Raw genomic sequence first — 22897 nt, 5'->3', positions numbered from 1 at the left:
TTTGTCTGTCTGTCTGTTCCTATCATAACCAGCTTCTTGAAAAACTATTACATAATCTCATTTACTTAGATCTCCGATAGGTATTTCTACATACTGGCCAAGTGTACAAGGTTTAGTGAGCCCCACACTGTGTGAGCAACAGCAGCTGCCGCCTTTTCCTTGCAGATAACACAGGAAGGGAGAGACACACAGCCCCCTTTGTGCACTGAATGTAAGCAGTACAATGTAAACCCCCCCCCCACAACAACCCTGTGAGGTAGGTTTGGTTGACTGGTTCAGAGTCACTCAGTTGGCTTAATGGATGAATGGTGATTTGATGCCTGGTCTCACAGGCACTCTAAAACACTACACCACACTGGCTGCTTTAAAGCTATCCAAGTTGATGGGCATCACATATTGTGGGAGAAAATCCCACAAATTAACTATATAATTGTATCGCACCATTAGAACGGATTTTTACCATTTGAATAGATCCGCAGAGTGTTAAAGCACTGAAGTCAACTATTTGTTTCATTTTTATTGCTGAAAAGGAAATCTCTCAATTCATATATTCCTTTAATCATTTAGAAATTTCCCTGCAAAACTGCTCATAGTTGTTGACCTCATAAACAAATGTCCCTAATAAAGGTTGATGACAGCTTTAAAAAGTGTTATAATAACCTTCTCTAGATCAGCAGTAAAGGGGTTGGGGAAAAGATAAATAAGAGCTTCACACAAAATGCAAGTCCTAACCATTTAATTACATACTTGGAGCCCAGCCAAGTTTTAGTGCGAGAACACGAAAAGGGAAACTGGTAGAATACACAAATACATAAATTAACAAGGTTAATTAAATTTACAAATGAAGGTGCTTTGAAATGCTAAGTCATCTGAATAACATTTTGGGGGCAAAAAGATGCCTGAAAGGGAGAATTAAAGTCAAAGAACTGTCACAGCACTCTATGATTTTGGAAATTCAAATTGCAGGTGGTTTTGGCTGATAGACTCCATAGTTTAGGTGTTTTGGGATGGGGGGGATTAACATCTAAAAGAGACTGAAAAAGGGATCCATTCTGCTCTTCCTATATATCTTCTTCATGCAGTAGCAGCAATTTTGTTCCATTTAAAATGTGCAGTGCTCACAAGCTGACAATGATAAATATGTTCTGTTAATGCTGAGGCAAAGACGTGTTTCTCATTATGCAAATAGGAAGCTATAAGAAACCTTCATAGCATTGTGCCTTAACAATGCCATGTTGCTTTATTGGGATGCCAGTTCTGATCTGTTGCAATCATTTTGAACAAGGATTAGTTTAGTGGGACAAAACCCTTTTCAACCAGTGATGTTTTCCACCTATATTTGGAAAAGCTAATAAGACACTCTGACTCCAGTCTGTCATGAACTAAAAGTTCAGGCAAATTGGTCTGACTCCCAAATGCCTAATGTGATTACTTCCTGCTGATCTAAACTGAAACCTGCAGTTGTCGTGTTCCAAAAGGCTTTGCCTTCCATCCACCACCACACATGGAAAAAGTGTTCCAGGCAAACAAACCCACTTCCCCAAAGTCATACACAATTAACATAAATTTATTCCAGCTACTCCTACAGTGTTATGAAAATTACCATGTGGCACTGCAGCTGACACCTCTGGATTAATAAGCAAAACTCAGCCAGCCCACTGAATATGGGAGTTTTGTTTGTTCTCAGCCTCAGCAATGTAATCCATTTACCAAGAGCTACAGTTTAAAAAGCTGGATATGAAAATTTGGGGAAATGACATTGAAAGTTCCATGGAGGTGTGTCACCAGGTAGTCACATCAAGTAATTATAACCAAATCTTGAAAAAAGCTACATTCGTGCATAATAATTCAGCTTTTAGCCTATTCCCTCCCAGCTAGTCATTTCTAACTTTGATTCATAAAGAATAATCATCCTTACCCAAAAGCATTTTTTTTAAAAAAAAGCACTGAGAGATCTTTAAGCACTACAAAAACAATTCCTGAATGAACGTTATACACAGATGCAACTCTTTCCCCACACTTGGAAAATAACTTCTAGTATGACTTTTGCATATCTCCTTCACAGATTTGCTTTCGGAAAATGTAAGTACATAAGAGAAAGGCAAATTCTACCTGACATTGTTTTGGTGTCTTCCATTTCATTTTATTTCCAACTGCATGCTGACCATAGACCTGAAGCCTATAATTAACAGTGGTACCTTGGTTTAAGAACAGTCCTGTTTACAAATTATTCGGTTTACGAACTCTGCAAAACCAGAAGTAGTGTCCTAGTTTGCGAACTTTACCTTGGTCTAAGAACAGAATCATTTTTTAAAAAAAATAAAAAATGGAAGTAAAGAAGGAGGTGGTGTGAAACAAGGTGAGGCGGTAGAAGGGTAGAAATGTCAGAGGAGTTGTGGCAGAAAATCAGATACATCCAAGGACATATGAGGTGGCAGGGAAGTACTCATAATACACAGGATCTCAGGATCCATTCTCACTTCAAGAAAGATGAATCCATTTTAACTCCTTCTCCAGACAGAGGTCAGGCACAGGGGATGGATAAGGAGAAAATAATTATCTCCATATCCTGAGGACTGTGAAAGCACTCAACCGCACAAGTTTCAAAATTGCAGTTGCAAAGGTTACTGTTAAGGTAAGAGGGAGAAAGGGAAGAACCCAGGATTCAATTGGCTGTAACCAATCAATGAATAAATCAAACCCACCTACTTCTTCCCTGAACTCTGTCCTTGATTGTGTGCACTCGTTCTTCCATTCCACATGGGAAAGAGCCAACAATTTCAAAGAGGGAAAGCGGGTGATTGGGGTTTTGAGGTCAGGCAGGGCTGAGTTTAGCAGACCCAGTGACTGCTTGGGGCACTAGGTTCAGAAGGTGCTTGTCACAGGCTGTTTACTCAGAAATCCACTTTGGAGATAAATCAAACTGAAAAAAGTTCACCTTCGCTTGTAAAGCTGGCTCTGTGCGGCCAGTGGAGTGTTAAATTTTTATAGTTATTATTTGCAGGAAGGTTTGCATCCATAATCAGTCAGCAAGCCGTGTGTGGGACTGTGAGCAAAGCCACGTGTGCAAAATAACCCTAAATGACAAACTCATGAAATGGGTCCAAATTCAATAAGTTATTCAAAATGTAAACAAATGGAGAGAGATGTTGAGGATGTACCTCATTGGGTAGTCATTTGGGCAAAAGGAGAAACATCTGTGGTGGCTTCAAGACAGGCAAAAGGCCCACCACGCCAACAGTCCCAACACCCTGACTTTCCATGGAGCACCAAAGATGGACAGAGGAAGTGTAAAGGAAAAGTCAGTTTGCACATACCACTTCTTCCAGATAAAGTAGGACACTGGTGCATTGTCCAATGATCCTTAAAATCCTGTAGCCAGCTCTGCACATGGCAAATGCCATTGATTAATCCAACCCTAATGTTTTCCAAACATTTATCTTAAAAAGCTTTAAGGCCAATGCATCTGACAAATTATACACACGCCAGATAGCATACTGGAATAGGAACTGTCATTTTTGTAAGACAACTATATGCCACTCAAATTAAATGTTTTACTATCTCAGTAATGCAACTCAATTAGCAAATAGAAGGAGCCTTTCATCATGAATTATTGTCTAACTGCACAAACGCACTGAGGTCAGGGCTCTTTTTCTAACCTACTTCTTTTTATTGGAGTATCTGGTTTCACAGTCTAATCATGACTGACCTGGGCCATTTTCCTTTTGAAGCTATCGCAGCTGATTATCACTCGAAGGAGGCAAGGGTCCTTATAAGATTATACAGCAATTAGGAGGCAAATCAACAGAGTAGAACTGCACAATTTCCAAGGATGTATATTAAGATCTGTGTGATTATGACTGATATACAACCCTCCAATTAAAATTGTATGTTTCTTAATTAAGAGATGTGAAGCCCAATCCTTTATATGTTTATTTGGAGGCATGTTCCTCTGTGCTTGGAGTCAGTGTTTTGGGATAGTAGCCAAATTCCTAAATCTTACAATTTCATATACAATAAAATCAGACATCTCATCTGATCCAAAATCCTTCCACCATCAAGCCCCCAAACTCAAGAAACCAACAGTTTAAAAAGAATTAGTATTTAAATACTAGGATGACATCCACACCATACATTTAAAGTACTCTTGTGCCACTTTAACAGCCATGGTACCCCCCCCAAAGAATCCTGGGAACTGTAGTTTGCTAAGCAGCAGATCTCAGAGCTACAATTCGCAGAACCATTAACAAACTATAGCTCTCCAGATTCTGTTAATGTGTGCTTTAGACAAATGGTGTGAATATAGCCTAGATTAAAGGTTTCATGTGCGTTATCTTGCCAGGTAGGTTATAAGCATTGCAATCCTAAATGTCATTCGTCCTTGAAGAATGTTTTAATTTGAGGTAAATGGAGATCTGCCAAAACAAGTGCGTTTAACACATATCAAATTAATAATTTCTTACCTGAATCAACTACTCTTTATAGCAGTCCAAAAGCCCAAAGCAGATTTATACTCTAACTGTAATGGGAATGCATATTTTGAAATTCAATCCAGATAGCAGAACTACAAACTTTTGAAAATATAAAAACAGGATATTTAAGCTCACTGCAGTCATCAATGCTATAAGTACATTTTCAGGGCTGGCCAGATATATTTTACTGAGAAGTAAGTGATGCGTGTGGTAGGGCAGAGCTGCCTTCCTGGATAGGGCTTGGGGTGGTGGCAGTGGCAGTAGCAGTGAAGCTGTGGCCATGAAGTTACACTGGCAGGACCGCCACTTCATATCCTCCACCTTTGCATCCCTATTCCACAAAGAACACTTTAATCTTACTGCATTTCTGACAGTGGGACAGCATACTCCTTCACTCCTGAGGTCATTCAATAGGCTATTTTCAGGGGTGAACATGCAGCTCTTTTCTCCAAGAGTCTGCTGCCACACCCTGAGCCCAGCATTCACTGCTGGGATGGTTTCATCACTTTTCCAAGTGGTCCACACAGATTCCTTGGAGACTCAATGGGTTTGGCAGCAGAGAGTATGTGCAAACGTGCTCAGTTTGGGGAAAACAGCAAGGTAAAGGTATGGCAAATGAGAAAGCTAAAATCTAAAGAAGAGAGGAAGGGGATTGTCATCACCTGTACAGGATGGTTATAAGCTGAGAAGAGGTGAGATGAGATATAGTTAAGCAGTAAAGAACATGTGGTTTAATTCTCAGCTCAGCTGAGGACTCAGTGATCATAGCCTTAGGCAAATCACCTAGGAACATAGGAAGCTGCCTTACATTGAGTCAGTGTACTGGTCCATCTAGCTCAGTATCGTCTACACAGATTGACAGTGGTTCTCTAGGGCTTCAGAGAACAGTCACTCCCAGTTTTACCTGGAGATGCCAGGGATTGAAGCTGACACCTTCTGCATGCAAGGCACATGATCTACGGCAGAGCTATGGCCCTTCCACCTTTCAGCCTGTGTCATCATCAATAACAGAGGACACTGACACCAGCCCTTCTGTCTACCTATCTATGACAAGTTTCATGGTCAAAACCAAATGGTAAAATCAGAGCAATCCCTTCATTTCAGTGCCAGCTGTGAACACACACCTTTTTTCTCAGATTACTGTTGTTGCTGACAGTATAGCTCTATGTATTTGCATTTTATACAAAAGCCTTTGCTTTTCATTCACAGTCAGACCTCACAAGTGAATCCCTTTCCTCAATATTCTCATGGCAAAGTCACCCCTTTCTCTTCCATTGGGTCAGTCAGCTGAACAATCTGCACTTCTGACCTCTTGACAACTGATCAGCTCAGAAAACTGAAAATTATTTCTGTAGAGGAGGTACTTAACTCCACCTTACTCACCACATGGCCTCTCCCTCTTCAGTTTAAGAGGAGGCAACTAAAAAGACACAGTGGCCCTTGACTTTTATCTCAGACACATTCACAGTACTCTAATAAAAGTCAACCACAATTTTCAGCTGCTAATAATGAAAACCTCCAAAGGTGATACATCCTGATGAGGGAATGATTTGGTCTCTCCTCATTTATGAGATCAAATACCCCATGAACAGAATGAATCAATTGTGGCACAAGTACATGCTTGATATGAGATCACAGTGGGTACTCAAAATGATTTCACTTTTTGATTTGTTCACTCTGGTGCATACACAGTGGCATTTGCGTATGTGTGCCTTATATAGAAACAAATTCATTTAATGCAAAGTGTAATAAAATATGTATTGTTGAGTTACCTGGCCTATGGAAGATCCCCAGGTGACTCCTTACTCCAGGAAGCTTCCCTTGCCTTCCTCATGGTTTCCAGGTGCTTCTTTGAGTGAATTCTGGTGTTGCAAGTCGGCTCACCAGGGGATCAGAGTTGTGGGGGAGAAGCTGCTATTCTACCATGCCCTTTAATCTGAAGCAAAAGCTACGGTCTCTATCGTTACATTATAAGTGGCTACATGCTGGCTAAAGTTGGGGATATTCATCATGAAATGGGACAGAATAGCAAAGAATCATGAGTAGTTGCTAGGCAACTCCCTCTATGGCCAATTGTGACTCTTCATAAAAAGTTCATAGTGCATCAAGCCACAACATACTTTTTGTGTATTTCATGTTTGGTTGTACTTGCAGATATTGTTCCATATCACCTTGATGTTTTATATGAGTCAAGAGTGTATATATTTATAAATAAATTAAGGTAAGAAAATTATTCAGTTGGACACCATCTAGATGTAAAACGAGTAGCTAAGCAACTGAAATATGAATCAGAAAGTTCATGGCTAGAATCTTACTACAAACACTCTAAGTGCCCTCCATGCTACTGAGGCCACCTGAGCCTAAAGCGACAGTAAGGGATCCAGAAGTACCTTCAAGCTGTTTACCTGTTCCTTCACAGAGAGTGTAGCCTCCCAGCCACCTGGTCTAGGGAACTACCCACTAACAATGCCTCATTCTTATCTGGACTGAGCTTTTCCAACTCTAAAATATTATTTTTGTGGTGAGACGATAAGCACTGTACATAGTATTCCAAATGCGGTCGCACCATAGACTTGTATAACAGCTTTATGATATTGATAGCTTTATTTTTAATTCCTTTCCTAAGGATCGCTAGCATTGAATTTGCTTCTTTTCACAGCTACTGCACACTGGGTTGACATTTTCATCAAGCCATCTACTATGACCCCAATAACTTCTTTCTGGTCTGTCACCACCATCTTTAAAGGAAGCCTTCTCACCTCTAATAGCTGCTTTGAGTCTACTTGTTAACCATGCTGGGGTCCTCTTGACCCCCAAGGTACCTCCTGATCTGTGGTATATGCTCCAGGGGAAGTTGTTCCACTCATGCATTTTTAAAGTTGAACACACCCTTCTGATATTGTGGGTCATCCAGATCATGTGGTTACTCCCCATGCCAACATCAAGGGAGCCCACAGCTTTTGTCAAGGGAGCAATTTGGTTTGCTGTTATATTTAAGATACACATAGGTGGTAGATACGGGGAGTGCACACCATTCAAAGAAAAATGAGTTTTAAAAAACAGTAATGCATTCTTGACAAAGTTGTGGGATTATTGAGAAGTAAGCCCTATGTGAGGCTACACTGATATTGATATAAACAATCAATATGCAAATGTAATTTGCCATATTTTAAAAACTGCTATGGGCACATTGTGCTTTATTCATCACCTTCTGTGTTGTGGTAAATAAGCTGCATATGATAGATAAATATGCATACATATATTGCAGCAGTGCTGATCAATGCGAGTTAGTCTCTGCTTTTCCCAGGTATTGCTGACATGCTTAAAAAACATGTTGCAAAATCAGTTTTGGCAAGGGACGATGGTGGAACAGCAACAATGAATGTGTACGCAATTGGCCAAGATGGCTTCATAATACCATTTCCAGCCAAGTTCTGTTGCTGCAGTGAATTAATTGCAGCACATTACATTTATATCCTGTCTTTCCTCAAAGGATCTCAAGGCAGCACACACAGTTCTTGCCCATTTTATCCTCACAACCTCACTGTGAGTTATGTTAGACAGAGAGTAACTGGGTCAAGTTTACCCATGGCAGAGTGGGGATTTGCACATGCTTCTCCACAGGCCTAGTCCAACCCTCTAACCCAACAACACCACACTGGTTCTCCACTCTGAAAAGTTATTAATATATAACTCCATTATTAATCATTACAATAATTTTTTGTCTGTCCACAGCCTAAGGTTCCTGAATCCTGCTGACAAAACGCTGATGGTAAAGTTAATACTGTTGCTCCTGAAGCATGCAATCTAAAGTTAAAGAAACAGTAGTACAGAATAAAGTAACAAAGAAGCAGAGAGAATTTAAGAGTCCTGTTTGCAACACGTGTGTGCATATAAAGAAGAAGAAGAAGCAGCGTAGTAGTTTGGATTTGATATCCCGCTTTATCACTACCCGAAGAAGTCTCAAAGCGGCTAACATTCTCCTTTCCCTTCCTCCCCCACAACAAACACTCTGTGAGGTGAGTGGCCCAAGGTCACCCAAGGTCACCCAGCAGCTGCATGTGGAGGAGCAGAGATGCGAACCCGGTTCCCCAGATTATGAGTCTATCGCTCTTAACCACTACACCACACTGGCTCTCATTGGAACATAAGCAGAGCCTTGCTGGATTAAACCAAAGGCCTATCTAGTCCAGCATACTGTTCTCACATTGGCCAGTCAGATGCTATGGAAAGTTTGTAAACAGGGTGAGGGCAATTTCACTCTCCTTTAACAACTGGCATTTAGAAGCATGGTACCTTAGATACAGGAGCTGGAACACAGCCATCACTGATAGCCTCACACTCCATTAATTTGTCTATTCACCTTTTAAAGCCTTCTACAGTAAGTTGGTGGTCACCACCACATCTCATGGCAGTGGATTCCATACTTTTAAGTACGTGATGTGTGAAGTAGTCTTTCATTTTTGTCTGTTTAATTCAGCTTCATTAGAGAAGCCTGAGTTTTAGCATTTTTCTCCATATCACACATAAGATACACACCTCTATCATGTCTTATTTGATAATTTTCCTAAACTGCCCCAAGCATTGTAACTCATCGTTTTGCATGCCACATTCTGACCTTTTCTAGGAATATTGAGGGGAAAAAATCTGTATATTGCTTCAACTAGAGTGACCCTATTAGCCAATCTAATTGCCATCCCAAAGCAAATGTGGTGGTTTTGGGATTAAACTCATTTGGAAGCAATGGCTAATTTTCATTTATTTGAATGGCAGCAATAAGAAAATAATCAACAGGATTAGAGAGCTAATCTATGGTAAATGAAGATAATGACATTCACATAAGAAGAAACCAGAACTGGTATCTTAAAACAATTAGCTGTCCAATTACAATGCAACAAAATTGCCAGTCTGAATCTCTTTATTCACATGAATATATAATTGTAGTAAGCAGTGATTAAAAAAATCTACAGCTCAGGAGAAAATGTATTAAGGATCAACTTCTGCAAGAGCTGAATTGAAGAATAGCACTAAAGCTATATACAAAGCCCAAATCTCAAGGTAAAGTCTCACAAAGCCAAAACAAAAACAAACCCCCAAAACAAATAAGTCCTCAATTGTCTAAAACAGTATTCAATACAAGCCTCTGAAAGGTGTTATGTACTGATTTTCCCTCTACAGAGGCCACCAGTGGTGTCAGAAACAATAGCAAGAAAATATTTCCTCCCACTACGGATTCTGTGGAAAATGAGTATTACTTATTTTCACACTGAAAAATGAGAATGCATTCTTTACATTTTTGACTCTTCCGATTTTCCTTCCTAACACATCTTTCACAAGGCAAGTTGAAATGATTGAAATTAAAGACTGTCTGGATTTCTGTCTCATGCTTATTTTACTTTACTATCTATCTGTCTATCTATCTATCATCATCTCTCTCTCTATTTATTTTGTATACTGCCCTATAACAGTAGCTCTGCGGGTGAAGATCGGGATCCTTCCTCCTGAACATTTTTTATTTACATTTAATATGTTCCACTTTAATATGTTCCACTAACATGCTGAAAAAACCAATGTACCTTGATAACGCTTTCTCCAGGCCTCATGTCTGTGTAAATCTTGACATTATATGATATGTTGGAGAAGGTTGGAGAGTTATCATTTGCGTCAATCACAACAATATTGACTGTGACTGGGGGGCTTTCTTGCACACCATCAGAAGCTATCATCTTCAAAAACAAACAGACATGAGAAAAACTTTGAGAAAAAATACAATTAAATAAACATAATAATTCAAGTATAACTGAAACTGAGCTTTAGCACATCATGCACACAACCTCAGTATACTGATTAGAGCAGTTCCTGAAATCACTTTAAAATCCCATTTCAAAACATTTTCTAGGTGAAGAATTATATCCAAGAGAATCATGGGGATAATGTTTTATTTTAATTGGTGAGCTACCTCCTTTTTATTCTCCTTTAGATCTATTCACACATTACCTTTTTAAAGCTGTAGATCTAAAGGTGTAAATTGAAAAGAAGGGTGTTGCTTAGGGAGCTAGGAATGACTGCCGATCCCTGTCAGCAAATACTCACTTGCAAACTTGGTTTGCCCTGCATAATATGTGTGAAATTGCTCACAATAATGTAAAGATGAAGCAAAAGGAATAAGTAAGCTATTAAAATGATTAACTATCATCTGGGTTTCATGCTCCAAATTATGACTTGCAAGCCTGTAACACCTTCAGTAACAGTCGTCGTTCATTTGCTTATAACAAATGATCTCATTATAGGCAGAACCAATCAGCAGAGTCTACAGTCACAGAAGATGTGTGATGGGACAGTGGTGCTCACCTGACCTCCTCAAAGCAGTGACTCAGTTGTCGGGAGTCAGGTGATGCCCACACTACCACCACACTGTACACTAATGTACCACACTGTGCACATGAAGGCAGCATGTCTCACAGGAGATTTGAAGTCTACGAAAAGACCCTACAGTGGTACCTCAGGTTAGGTACTTAATTCGTTCCGGAGGTCTGTTCTTAACCTGAAACTGTTCTTAACCTGAAGCACCACTTTAGCTAATGGGGCCTCCTGCTGCTGCCGTGCCACTGGAGCACGATTTCTGTTCTCATCCTGAAGCAAAGTTCTTAACCTGAAGCATTATTTCTGGGTTAGCGGAGTCTGTAACCTAAAGCGTATGTAACTTGAAGCATATGTAACCTGAGGTACCACTGTACCTCTTGTGAAAGTACAAGGCACCGGATATAACTTTGTATCTATATGCTTAACAAGGAATGCAACAAAGATGGTCAGCAGTACGGAAAGCCAAGTCCAAAGAGGAAAGTTTGAAAGAACTTGGTATGTTTATCCTGGAGAAGACAAGACTGAGTGGGACACACAATGACTCTCTCAAATACCTGAAAGCCTATCCTACTCAAGAGGGCAAAGACTTGATCACTGCTGCTCAACAGACTGGGAGTTGATCCAATGGGTTGAAGTTACCAGAGGGCAGATTGGTTGAACAGAAGGAGAAACTTTGTAGCTGTAAAAGCAGTTTAATAATGAACTGAATTATGTAGGGTGGATGGGTGGGCTCCCCATTGCTGCAGGTCTTAAAGCAGAGGCGGGGCAGCTGCTCTTGTTATGGATTTCCTGCACTCAACAGGAGGGTTCAACGTCACTGCCTACAAAACTTCTTCCAATTCTCTGATTTTGTGAAACAGCTTTCTTAAAATTTATGCCGATTTGACATATCCGGCAAAAATATCCTACTTGTTCTCCAACAATAAATCAGCAACTGAACTTTGCTTACCGAAAAGGTGTACAGCTGTTGGAGCTCCCTGTCAACTGGTTGAAGCAAGGTGAGGTAGCGAGTTATGCCAGTCTGAGTCACAGTGAAAAATGTGTTGTAGTCGTTTAGAAAAATATGGAGCAGGGGGTCCTTTGTCTTGAAAGAGAAATGAAGAGAATGGTTATTACATTCTCAAAGGTCTAGTAACAATATGCATGCAGGCTGTTTTATTTATAGTACTATGTATCTAGACAGACAATGACATTTGGGAGGAAATGCAATACAGTTTATCTAAATTGCTGGAATTACAATCTCTTCTTGAATTGGAGGGAGGTGCTGGGGGAGGCAGTCCTTATCCCCACTGCACTGTTTTCTTTTTAACCAGAAGTGCCAGTGAAAAACCATCAGCCTTTTCCCAAATAATTTGAGCTCTGATCATAACCGTCTTTTGGCAATTGGGCATTTTAGCAATTATTTCGAGATCAAACTTTTAAAAAGCAGTGGGAGGGTGAAGACTCCAGCCACCTGCCAGATGAACAAAACCGCAGTCCATAGCGAAAGCATTATACAATTCGCTGATAACATATTTGCTAAAAACAGCCGTTCTTACAATGCAGATTTCAACACGCCAATGGGAAGATGATAATTTATGATTCAAAGCATCTGCTTCCATTGAAGGTCTTGAGAAAGCTGCCAGTATGCTTAACGTAATTGGGAAGCACAATAGCTTTGACATGTTGGCAACTGGTGTGAGGCTGTTGCTTGTATGTCATAGAACAAAGGGCTGAAGATCTCCATTTGTGCCACAAAGCAAGCCATTTAGAAAGAATCAGAGTGAAGGATCTTTTGTTTTCTGTATCAGAAAAAAGGGCCCACATCACTGGGAAATAAGAGGATTCCCTTGGTTTAAAAAATGGTAGAAGGCATTAAAAATGGCTAAGTTTTCAATGCGATGGAGCTCTTTGCTTTAATTCATATAGAACCAGAGGCACCAGCTTGCAAGGGCGATTGCAGGGTCAAAATCACACATGTGATATCAGGATGTCGAGAGAAGCTGGGGGCAGAGCGGAACACAGTGGCTACATGGCTTCAATGGCTGGTGGCGCCTCCTCCACCTGCTTCCACCCTTCTTCCCCTCTGAAGCAGCAGGAGGAGAAAGAGCGAGCTGCTGGAGCTGTTCCGCCCTCAGCCTCCTCCACCCCCTCAACATTGGGCAGCCCTAGCCACCTCCCAAAAGATATTGAGGGGGCCCAAAACTGCTCAGCTCCCAGGAGCTGGTGTCCCTCTATGGAACTGTTTTAAAATGCTGGGTTGGATCCAGGCTTAGAGTGAGATCCACTGAAATCAATGAGACTCAAGTGAGTCATGTAACTTACTGGGTCAACTTTAAGAATGGATCCAACACACCACAAATACTCTCAACCTACAATACTTTCCTCTGCAAAGTGTACTCTGCAATACATATTTGAACACTGTGACCAAAGAGCCCAGAAGATGAAAAAATATATAAAAAAATAAGCATGGCCCAAGCTGTGAGGAGGTGGTGGGTTTTTCCCTTCATCTAATTTGTTACAGTTTTGGGATTAGTGGAAATGTTACATTTCTGAATAAACAAGGCAGCACCATGTGCCACAACGGCAGCCAAATAATGTGCTCCCCAGGTCAAATTCCATGAAACTGTATTTTTGCAATGCTGTTGTGAATAGTATTTGTGAGATGCTATTGTGGAGTATGCTGTGATAACTGAAAGTCATCAGACTCCTAGGCAGCAAGCCAGCCAAGAAGAGTAATAAAGGTCTCATTCCACACACCAATTTTCAGACAACATCAGGACTTCCCATTTTCAAAAGTTTCCATATAATTTTTCTGCAAGTACTTGAATAACATTTATTTGCTAAGCAAATACGTATTATAAAAACCTTGTAAGCACCCATTAATGTGACACACTTTCCTTTTACCAGCTAATTGAAATATCGAAGACTTGTAAGATATTTCAAAAGGAAGTTTCTACAGGTGGTCGCTCGTGTTCCAACAAGTGTTAACAGCATCACTGCAACTGACAGGAATAGGAACAGAGAAACAGGGAAAGTACTAAGGATCTTTTTCACACGTGATGCATCTCTTTCCCCCATGTTCTGCATTCTGTTTTATGTCAGTAGCACTGCTGTGTGCAGACAAGAAGTAGGAGAAATACAGGACAGTGCACAATGGGTGAAAAGGGGGTAAGGAAGTGAGATGGTAGCTTTGAACATGATGTGGCTGCCACTTCTTCAGAAGAGATAATCACAGTTCTGATCTTCAGATGAGGTATGGAAACAGAGAAAGGAACGCTGCTATTAAATAGGTTTTTCTTTTCTTCCAAAATTAGTGTTTTGAAAAAGTATATTCAGCAAAAGACAGCTCAACTTTTTTGTAATTTTTTTTTTATATACAGGAAGAAAGGTGAAAAAAAGTAAAGTCGATGAGTAGGAAGGAGTTAACACACCCACACAAACATCTAAAAATACCTACAGGGATGGCACCTGGTGGGACCTAAAAAACAAAACGAAGCAAATAGAAAATAAAATAAGTGTAAGCAGTAAACTTATATAATGCCTGGAACCACTTAAAAAAGCTATTGAAATAAGACATGTAAAAGCAATGGACCACCAAACAAAAGCACTATCAAGATCTTCTTTCCTTTGTAAAGATTACAAATTTAGACCGAATCTAACACTCAAAACACTTTCCTTTTATAAGATTGATATTTCACTGATATTTCCCTATTCATGAAAGGGGAGTCACAAGCTCATGTGCATTCTCTCTTCTGAGGTTAACAATGCTCGCACTGTTAGATCACACACACATGTTGTGATTTGCAGGAAACAGAAGAAATATTTCTGCACCATCTCTTATGAAGGTTAAAAGGGTAGAAGGAGGAAGTAGAAGTAAAAAAAAAAGAGAAAGCTACCTGACTGGTAAGTTGTTAGCTGGGGAAATTAGAATTCCTAAATAACATTTATACAGGTACACTGGGGTTCTCCAACATCTTCTCTTATGGAAAACCAGTGTTGGTTATTCCTCAGAAAACACTGTGTTTATGAAGATAAAGCTTTTGAACAAAAGTAGAGGTTAAGGGTGGATTTTGTTGTTGGCCACAGGAACCTGACACCACTGTGTTCATTTCCTATAATATGAGGATGTTATTTGTACTAAACAGCAGGAGCTATGAATTTGGATCTTGGATAAAGTCCCACTATACCGATTCACCCAAGGTCTTGCAACCTGTGGGAGAAAAGCAGGGGTATAGTCAAAATTCATCTTGCCTTTGTCTCCAGCCAGGGCAAAGCAAGGAGCATAGACAGAGCTGAATTGACTCTGGGTATTTCATCAGAAAGCCTTGTTAGTCCTCAGGGTGACTCTGTCTCCTGGGAAGAGGCCCTGCTCATAACTTTGCATATTGGGAGCTGCACCATACATTTAGAAGCACCACCGCAGAGTAGCAGCACAAGGAGCTGAGGATGCTCACTGCCCCTTGCCACAGACTAGGAGGGAGGTGTAGTCTTGCCTTGTGGGGAGAAACAATACTACAGGGTATGCAGAATGGGCACCTGGCTCTGTGGTGTTTGAGGAGGTTGTAGCTTCTGCCCTGAAGTTTGTTTAATGCCTAATGACAAGGGGGCTGTGGAAATCCATATAGTGCATATCTTGGAGTAATTATGGGTGGGTCAGAAATGTCTTCTTAGAATATCATCTAGTTAGATGTGGATGCAAACTCAACTAAAGGGGTTGAGGTGAGCTCTAAGGTCTGCAGTAACCTTTGAGAATACATAAGGGACTGAATATAGGCTAAAGAGTAGTATTCTGCTCTGAGCTGTATGTGAACCAACCAAACCTCCAGGGAACTAAATGGATGTAAACACAACAATAAGTTTCAGTTTAGTGAACAAAAGTTCAAAAGATTCTTTCCTGAATCACCTTGGCAATGGATTTCAACATCTCTATCACGAATTTTGGGTGGTTTTTTTTGCCAGAAATCTGCTGAGAAACTTCAAATCCAGAATGGTTTCCCAGTTCAATTGGCAACTGTGAAAAATATTGCAAATGATAGCCCAGAAGGACTATCTGGGTAAGGTACAACCAATAGAGGTTATAATCAGCTTCCATGGGAAATCTCTCTCTTCCTGTGAAAGGGACAGAGCATTTTTTCAAGGCCAGTTGAACTGTGCCACAGGGACCATACTGACTAGCTGTCTATGTTAGTTTTCCTGAGTCACACAACAAGGTTTATAATCCCTTTCACACTGTCTTAAACCATAATATGCCATGTTGCTTTACTGACTTTGGAGCCTGCATTATGCCAGCTGTTGTTGTTTGCATTTTTAATTTCCTTCTATTGTAGATCAGCCTTCTGGGTAGGATAACATAGATAGCTCAAGAGCATAAATCACTTTGTGGATCACAAGTTTCACAGGCCTCATCCAGACATTCTGCTACAGAGTTAATGTTGAGCTTGAAGCTAATGCAGAAGTCTCATGCTAAAATGAATACTTAATGTTCTACACTAATTCCATGTCTGAGCTTGTGAACTCCACACGATTATTAACACTAACTTCTGTCTTTCGATTCAAGAGGGAAAATGCATGTTCATTAATTTTACCAAATCTTCCGATGCTCATGTTCTCACATGCAGAAATCAAATTGTTACACCCCAGGGGTTCGTCTACAGGGAGTTAAATTAGCATTGAATCTTTATTTCTGTTTTTGATTTAATGCAGGAAAACAAATTTACCATGTTTTAATTTTGAATTAAATATTTTTGATAATATGTAAATGAGATTACAGTGATGTTAGTTGACAAAGTTGACTCTTTAAAAAACTTGACTGAAAATATTATTGAAAAATTACTTAAGCAGCTAATTCTATTCCCCCTTCCTTTTCCCTGTGCTGCCATTGAGTCTATCTAGTTACAGAGATACCTGTTTTGACATACGAGCATTTATTTATATAGTCTGATGACCTATTTAAAAGCTTCATGGCCCCCAAAGCCCCACTTTCTTTTAATCCTTCTAAAAGTCCAAGAAGCTAATGCAAGTTCTGCAGAGTCCTAATGCTCCTGTATTGCTTCTGGAAACTGGTAGTCAGAGATGCAAAATCTAGGAATCCAATAGCCACAGGCTTCTAAAATACTGGAGCGAGTGACAGCCATCTGAATTGCTGGTGAGGTTGGGAAGGAGGTTTCTTCTCTTTCCAAGGATGATGCAGCTGCTAACAGAACTTGGCCACCGCCTCTTCTTACTCCTGAAGTGGTCCCTACCTAAAATTCCAGGAATAATTATAAATTTATCAACATCCCAGACTTGAGCAACCAGGAGGAAGTGCTGTAGCTCAGTGACAGAACTTTGCATGCAGAAGGTCACAAATTCAATTCCTGGCATATTAGGTGGGACTGGAAGAGGCTCTGAAAACCAGTCAATGTATTAACATTATCACCACCATCCTGCCCTTTACTCTATGGTCCCAGGGCAAGTTACAACATTCGAACAGAACATTACAAATTAGGTAATACTGAGCTGGATGGACGATTGGTCTGACTCAGTATTAGGCAGCCTCCTATGTTCTTAGGCATCTTAATGCCATCAGTGAAACATGTTTTTTCTCTCTCTTCCTCCCCACCCACTTATCCTGGCAACATGGGTTACCAAATTTGGTGTCTTCAGTACTATCTAGATTCAATATGCTGACAGGCTATGCTGAACTATGAAACCTCCTTCCAGTTTCAAAACGAGCAGTAGGCTGGAAACCTGGGTAAAATCAGACAAGAGGAAACAAGGCATTTTGGAAGTCATCCCAGCTGCCTATTCCCACATGTCTCCACCTTAGGACCACATTGTACGGCATGGTCATCAGATGCCAGCTGCTAGTAAATAATGCATCCATCAAGAGAGTTGCTCCACATGCTGTGTGCATGTGTATTTGAAGATCATGCACCAGGCACTTTTAGGAACTGCAGCAACAACTTTCAAGGTTCTGGAAGACTGTGATGGTATGAAGAAAAACACCATAAAAAATGAGGCATGATCCTGGTCCTATAGATTTCCGCAAGGAACAGCACTGTTAGCAGGTGGCACTTAGGCCTAAGCCCCAAGCCTTTTGAAGTGGATCCTGTCCCTACTCTGTTTTTTAAACATGAAAAACAATTTACTCACTGGGAGATGTGGCAAAAGAACAGTTCCAGTAAGACTCCACCCACCTAACCTCTTAATTTGCCCAGTGGGAAATTAATGTATTAGGTCCAGAATATCCTGTTTTCATCCCACAGCTCAAAGTAAACTAAAGCTGGATTTTTGTTTTTCCCTCTGAAAGTCTGTCTACATTTGCATCATAAATATGATTTGCTCTATGTGCATATACTATGTGCGAATTTGTGTCATGAACTTGTGCCCTGAATCTTTTAAGTATCTAGAAATTCTCATGTCAATGGGCAAAATTTAAACTCATCTTTAATTCTCTCGTTCAAATCTATTGGACTTGAAAGTGCCCACTTTTGGCTGGAACATGCTCATCACATTTTTATATTAAAACCCTTCAGTAAGTCATGAAATATCTTCTTGTGCTATGATCTCTCCTGCCTTTCTGGATAGCAACCCATTCCTTAACAAGAACCACATGCTGCTTTTGAAACACATCTCATCATGCATTTATCCCAAATGAAAGTCTAAGCATAACCATCTCATTTTCTTCACTCCTTCCAAAATTCATAAGGCTTCATTTCAGCATGGGTTATGCAATTTGCTTATATAAAAAAGTCACTCATAAACCACCTGTTATTTTACACATTTTCAGAATTGATCCTTATGTATGCTAGTTTGTGTTAGATTGGCCTAGTTAGATGTAAAGGAGGATAGAGGGGAATCCAGCAGGCGTGGCTTTTCACTACTGAGAGGCAGGCAATCGAGTACAATAGAGCACATTCTAAAATAGATAAATAAATAAACGGGGAACTTGTCAAAGATATAATTGAAGGGGGACTGGTAGAACAGGAAGGCATCTAGCTATGGCTGCATAAAATAAACTAAATATGAGAAAGGGGAGGAGACATATGCTGACCTCAAGAGGCTTGCACAAGACAGAGAAGAGTGGAGGCTTGGTGGAGACCAATCTATGGGGTAAAACATGAGGAGAGTAGCTTTTCTAACTACATTATAAGGTGTATGCCCTCTGTAGAACTCTTGAAAGTACCGGGGTCCTGTCCTGTCCTCTGCATCTAGCCATTCTGCCTATGCTATGATTGGGTGGTGACAATCTGTGAAGCTGCATCCACAGTACAGTGTATCTGTGAAAAAGCATCCAGGTTTATCCACAGTATCACTTTAGACTTTATCATGAAGAATATTACGATCTGCCTTCTACACAATGTTTTGTTTCCTCCTAAATGGCAAAAACGTATCTTTTTACTACTATGGATGGAATTTCAAAACTTCCTTAGCTAACCACCCTAATGGTCAATCAAGCCTTATTGTTAAACTTTGTTCGCCATTCCTGCCTGAATTTGTCTAATGGCCTGAACTAATCAGAAAAAACCCTGAATCAGAGCCCCTTCAAGTACATTATTGTCATTCTAGCCTGGAATTGAATCACTTCAGTTGCAAAAAACACTAGAGAAAATATTTCACTGCTTTTTAATGGATCACAGAAACAAGAGATTAGCCTGAAACAGTCTTTGTACTGTGGGAAAGTAATCTGTTGAGGACTGTTTCCAAAAATTCTGATATTTATTTTAACCCACATTTTGTGTGTGTCACATGCAGCAGTTACACTGGTAAACCTTGGTGCAATCGGGTTATTAAAAATCTATTTATGAAATCATCCAGCGTTTATGGACAAATATGGCATTTCACAGAGCACACTTGAATGTTTTAACAATGCAAAACACAAACCTCTTCTACATCGTTATCCAAAGCTATGATCTGCAGTGGAGACGTCAAGTTCTGGTTATCTGAGATCGTTGTACCCACAGGGGAGGACTCTAAAATAAAGCCCTCGTACGCTGCTTCTGTGAAGTAAGGCTTCTGATTGTTTTCATCTAGAACTTCAATATGTAGATTGGCAAATGCTGGAAGAGGATGACCATTGTCTTGTTCTGCCTACAAAAGCAAAAAGTGTGTTTGTTACTGGTAAAGTTAGCCCCCATCCAAGTAGGGCTATTAACTCCAACAGAATTTATTTATTAATTAAAAACATTCGTAAGATGTCTTTTAGGAGGCCCTTGCAAGCCAGCTTCCAAAAACATTATTACAAATGTTAAAAACCAACCAACCAGCCACCACACACACAGTAATAACAAATTGTTAAATAACCATAACTGGCAAAATCATTTATTCTTATAAATAAATAACCAAATAATATTAAGCATTGCACTCAAGGAAGGACTGTGCATAAGACACCACATTCCAGAGGTCATTGTCATTTTGAAGCCCCAAGAAAGATCCCATGTAGTGTGATCAGGCGTGTGCTTGTGGAACAGGGCTTCTATACCCTTTCCCGGTCCCCTTCACTTTCAGGCCCCAGCCCTAGCAGGGGTAGGCAAACTAAGGCCCGTGGCCGAATGCGGCCCAATAGCCTTCTCAATCCCGCCCGCGGATGGTCCGGGAATCAGTGTGTTTTTACATGAGTTGAACGTGTCCTTTTATTTAAAATGCATCTCTGGGTTATTTGTGGGGCCTGCCTAGTGTTTTTACTTGAGTAGAATGTTGTGTGCTTTTATTTAAAACGCATCTCTGGGTTATTTGTGGGGCATAGGAATTCGTTCATTCCCCCCGCGCAAAGTATAGTCTGGCCCACCACATGGTCTGAAAAAGGTTGCTGACCCCTGCTTTAGAGCGTTGAAGGGGCCTCCAAGAATATTTGGGGTGTATGAATGGGAGAATGGGGGTTAATCTGCACAAGTTTGTTTCTGTAACACAGATTGGTAATGGGATACAAAACAGCATCACATTGTTTAAGGAATGTATGGCTGGATCAGATCAATTTATCACTCCAATACTACGTTTAAGAGCTAAGGACATACTGTCCTGGTGGACATGGTAGCGAGTGGAAAAGTCTACAGAGAAAAAGGAGTGTGCGAGTGTGTGCAGAAACTAACCTATTGTACAAAGGTAAAATTTACCCACATTTCCCAAATTTCCATTTCATGAAAACTTTTCTCTTGGAAGTACTGTGTTCATTTCACAATTTCTTGATTGAACCGCTCGGCTTCTCTTCAGTTCTAGCTTCTGAACCAGCTCATGGCAGGATCTAGGGCCTAATGGAGACCTTAAATGCAGCACCTGAGTTGAACCTTGGTCAATATTGTCCTATCTTGGTGCGTTAGAGAAATAGAGGGCAGCAACACTGAGGGTCTTGTGTCGAGCACTGTCGAAGGGGCAAGTCAAAATGAGTCCAATTAAAGACTGAGACCAGGCCTAATTGGATCTTGGGGGCTGGGATGGATGCCAGAAACTTCATAGCCTATTTAGGATTCCATCCTATCACTATAAATCTCAGCATCACCCATCAAATAATAAATATCTCCTTGGCGAGTAAGGAAAAAATTACTGACTGCATCACTGCTGCACATTCTAAATTATGTAGTAAAAAACACCACCTCGTTCATTTTAAAGGATAACCATTAATTCTAAATATCAAAGTCTACTCCAATTAAACACCAGCTGTGTCAGAAATAGGTAGAAAATGCTGATATGGTATTTTTGAACTCTTCCTACTTCCTCACCACTACATCTATGCACACACAGAGAGAAGGAGGGTGGGGTTGGGGAGGCAGATAGGATGGCCAGGTTTTAAAAAATCTGTGTCAATCAGAAACATACTTAGAGGAAAATTGATTACACTCAATTCCTCCACTACTAGAGATCATTTAACCACAAATAATCAGTGTAATGAATCTGTCACTTTCATGAGATGAGATTGTGCAAGTATTTAATATGGGGGGGGGGTGCGTGTATGCGCACAAACACAAACACATGCATACAGAGACACCTATGTTAAATATCTATTTTCTTTTCTTGCTGCCCAAATTCAGTGCTGATCCAAACATCTCCCTTTCCTTGTGCTATAGGAGGGCAAAATTATCTGGACACAATACTAAGGGCTGACTTATCGTACAGAGGGCAGGAATGACATAATCATGTTGTTCTCTTGCATCAACAGCAGCAAAGGCTTATGGGTTTTTTGTTTTGCTTAAAAAAAAAGTAAACTGAGATCTCCTTCAATAAAAGTGCCAGGAATAGGAAACTGTATAGCATTTTAGTTGTATTTGCCTTTAAGCTTCCATATAATTAACTCTCATCACCCTCAATTTTGCCAATGCTGCCTGGGGAAGATGGCAGTGGGAGTCCAACAATATCTGGAGGGCCATAGATTCCCCAACCTTGATTTGTTTGAAGTTCCTGGACATTTTGGCCAACAGAGGTGCAAGATCAGGACAAGAAATTATGCAATACAGTGGTACCTCAGGTTAAGTACTTAATTTGTTCCAGAGGTCCGTACTTAACCTGAAACTGTTTTTAACCTGAAGCACTACTTTAGCTAATGGGGCCTCCTTCTGCCGCTGCGCCGCTGGAGCACGATTTCTGTTCTCATCCTGAAGCAAAGTTCTTAACCTGAAGCACTATTTCTGGGTTAGCAGAGTCTGTAACCTGAAGCGCATGTAACCTGAAGCGTATGTAACCTGAGGTACCACTGTACACAGAATGATGTGCTTCTATACCTCTCCTTATTTGTCCAATATTTTAAACACCAGCATGGCCACAAGGAACAGGTAACTGTCAAGTAATTATAAAGCAAAAAGGACATTTAATAATAATAATAATAATTTTTTATTTATACCCCGCCCTCCCCAGCCAAGGCCGGGCTCAGAGCGGCTTACAAGCAATAATAAAAACAAGATGAATGATTACAACTTAAAAACAAAAATAAAATACAACATTAAAATAATGGAACATTAAAATATTAAAATGTAGCCTCATCGCAGGAGGAGAAGGAAAAGAAAAAAGAAAGAGAGGGAGGGAGGGAGGGAATCAAATTGGCTCCAAGCCAAAGGCCAGGTGGAACAACTCTGTCTTACAGGCCCAGTGGAAAGAAATCAGATCCTGCA

The 22897-nt window shown here is 40.3% G+C and overlaps 1 protein-coding gene across 17 annotated transcripts in view; it reads right to left on the bottom strand.

Annotated features, from left to right (window-relative positions):
* The window catches only part of PCDH15 (protocadherin related 15), a 649889-nt gene that overhangs the window by 161642 nt on the left and 465350 nt on the right, over nucleotides 1–22897 (bottom strand). For all 17 annotated transcript variants that reach the window (XM_081861749.1, XM_081861756.1, XM_081861754.1 and 14 more), the window contains 3 exons: nucleotides 19683–19889; nucleotides 11785–11919; nucleotides 10049–10198 (listed from right to left, as the gene is read on the bottom strand). In XM_081861749.1, coding sequence (XP_081717875.1) covers nucleotides 10049–10198; nucleotides 11785–11919; nucleotides 19683–19889 — 492 coding nt within the window. The remainder of the gene's footprint in view (nucleotides 1–10048; nucleotides 10199–11784; nucleotides 11920–19682; nucleotides 19890–22897) is intronic.

The sequence above is a fragment of the Podarcis erhardii genome, assembly GCF_964252035.2.
Source record: "Podarcis erhardii genome assembly, chromosome: 5".
In the NCBI taxonomy this organism is placed as follows: domain Eukaryota; kingdom Metazoa; phylum Chordata; class Lepidosauria; order Squamata; family Lacertidae; genus Podarcis; species Podarcis erhardii.
This window is presented reverse-complemented; position numbering and strand designations above follow the sequence as displayed.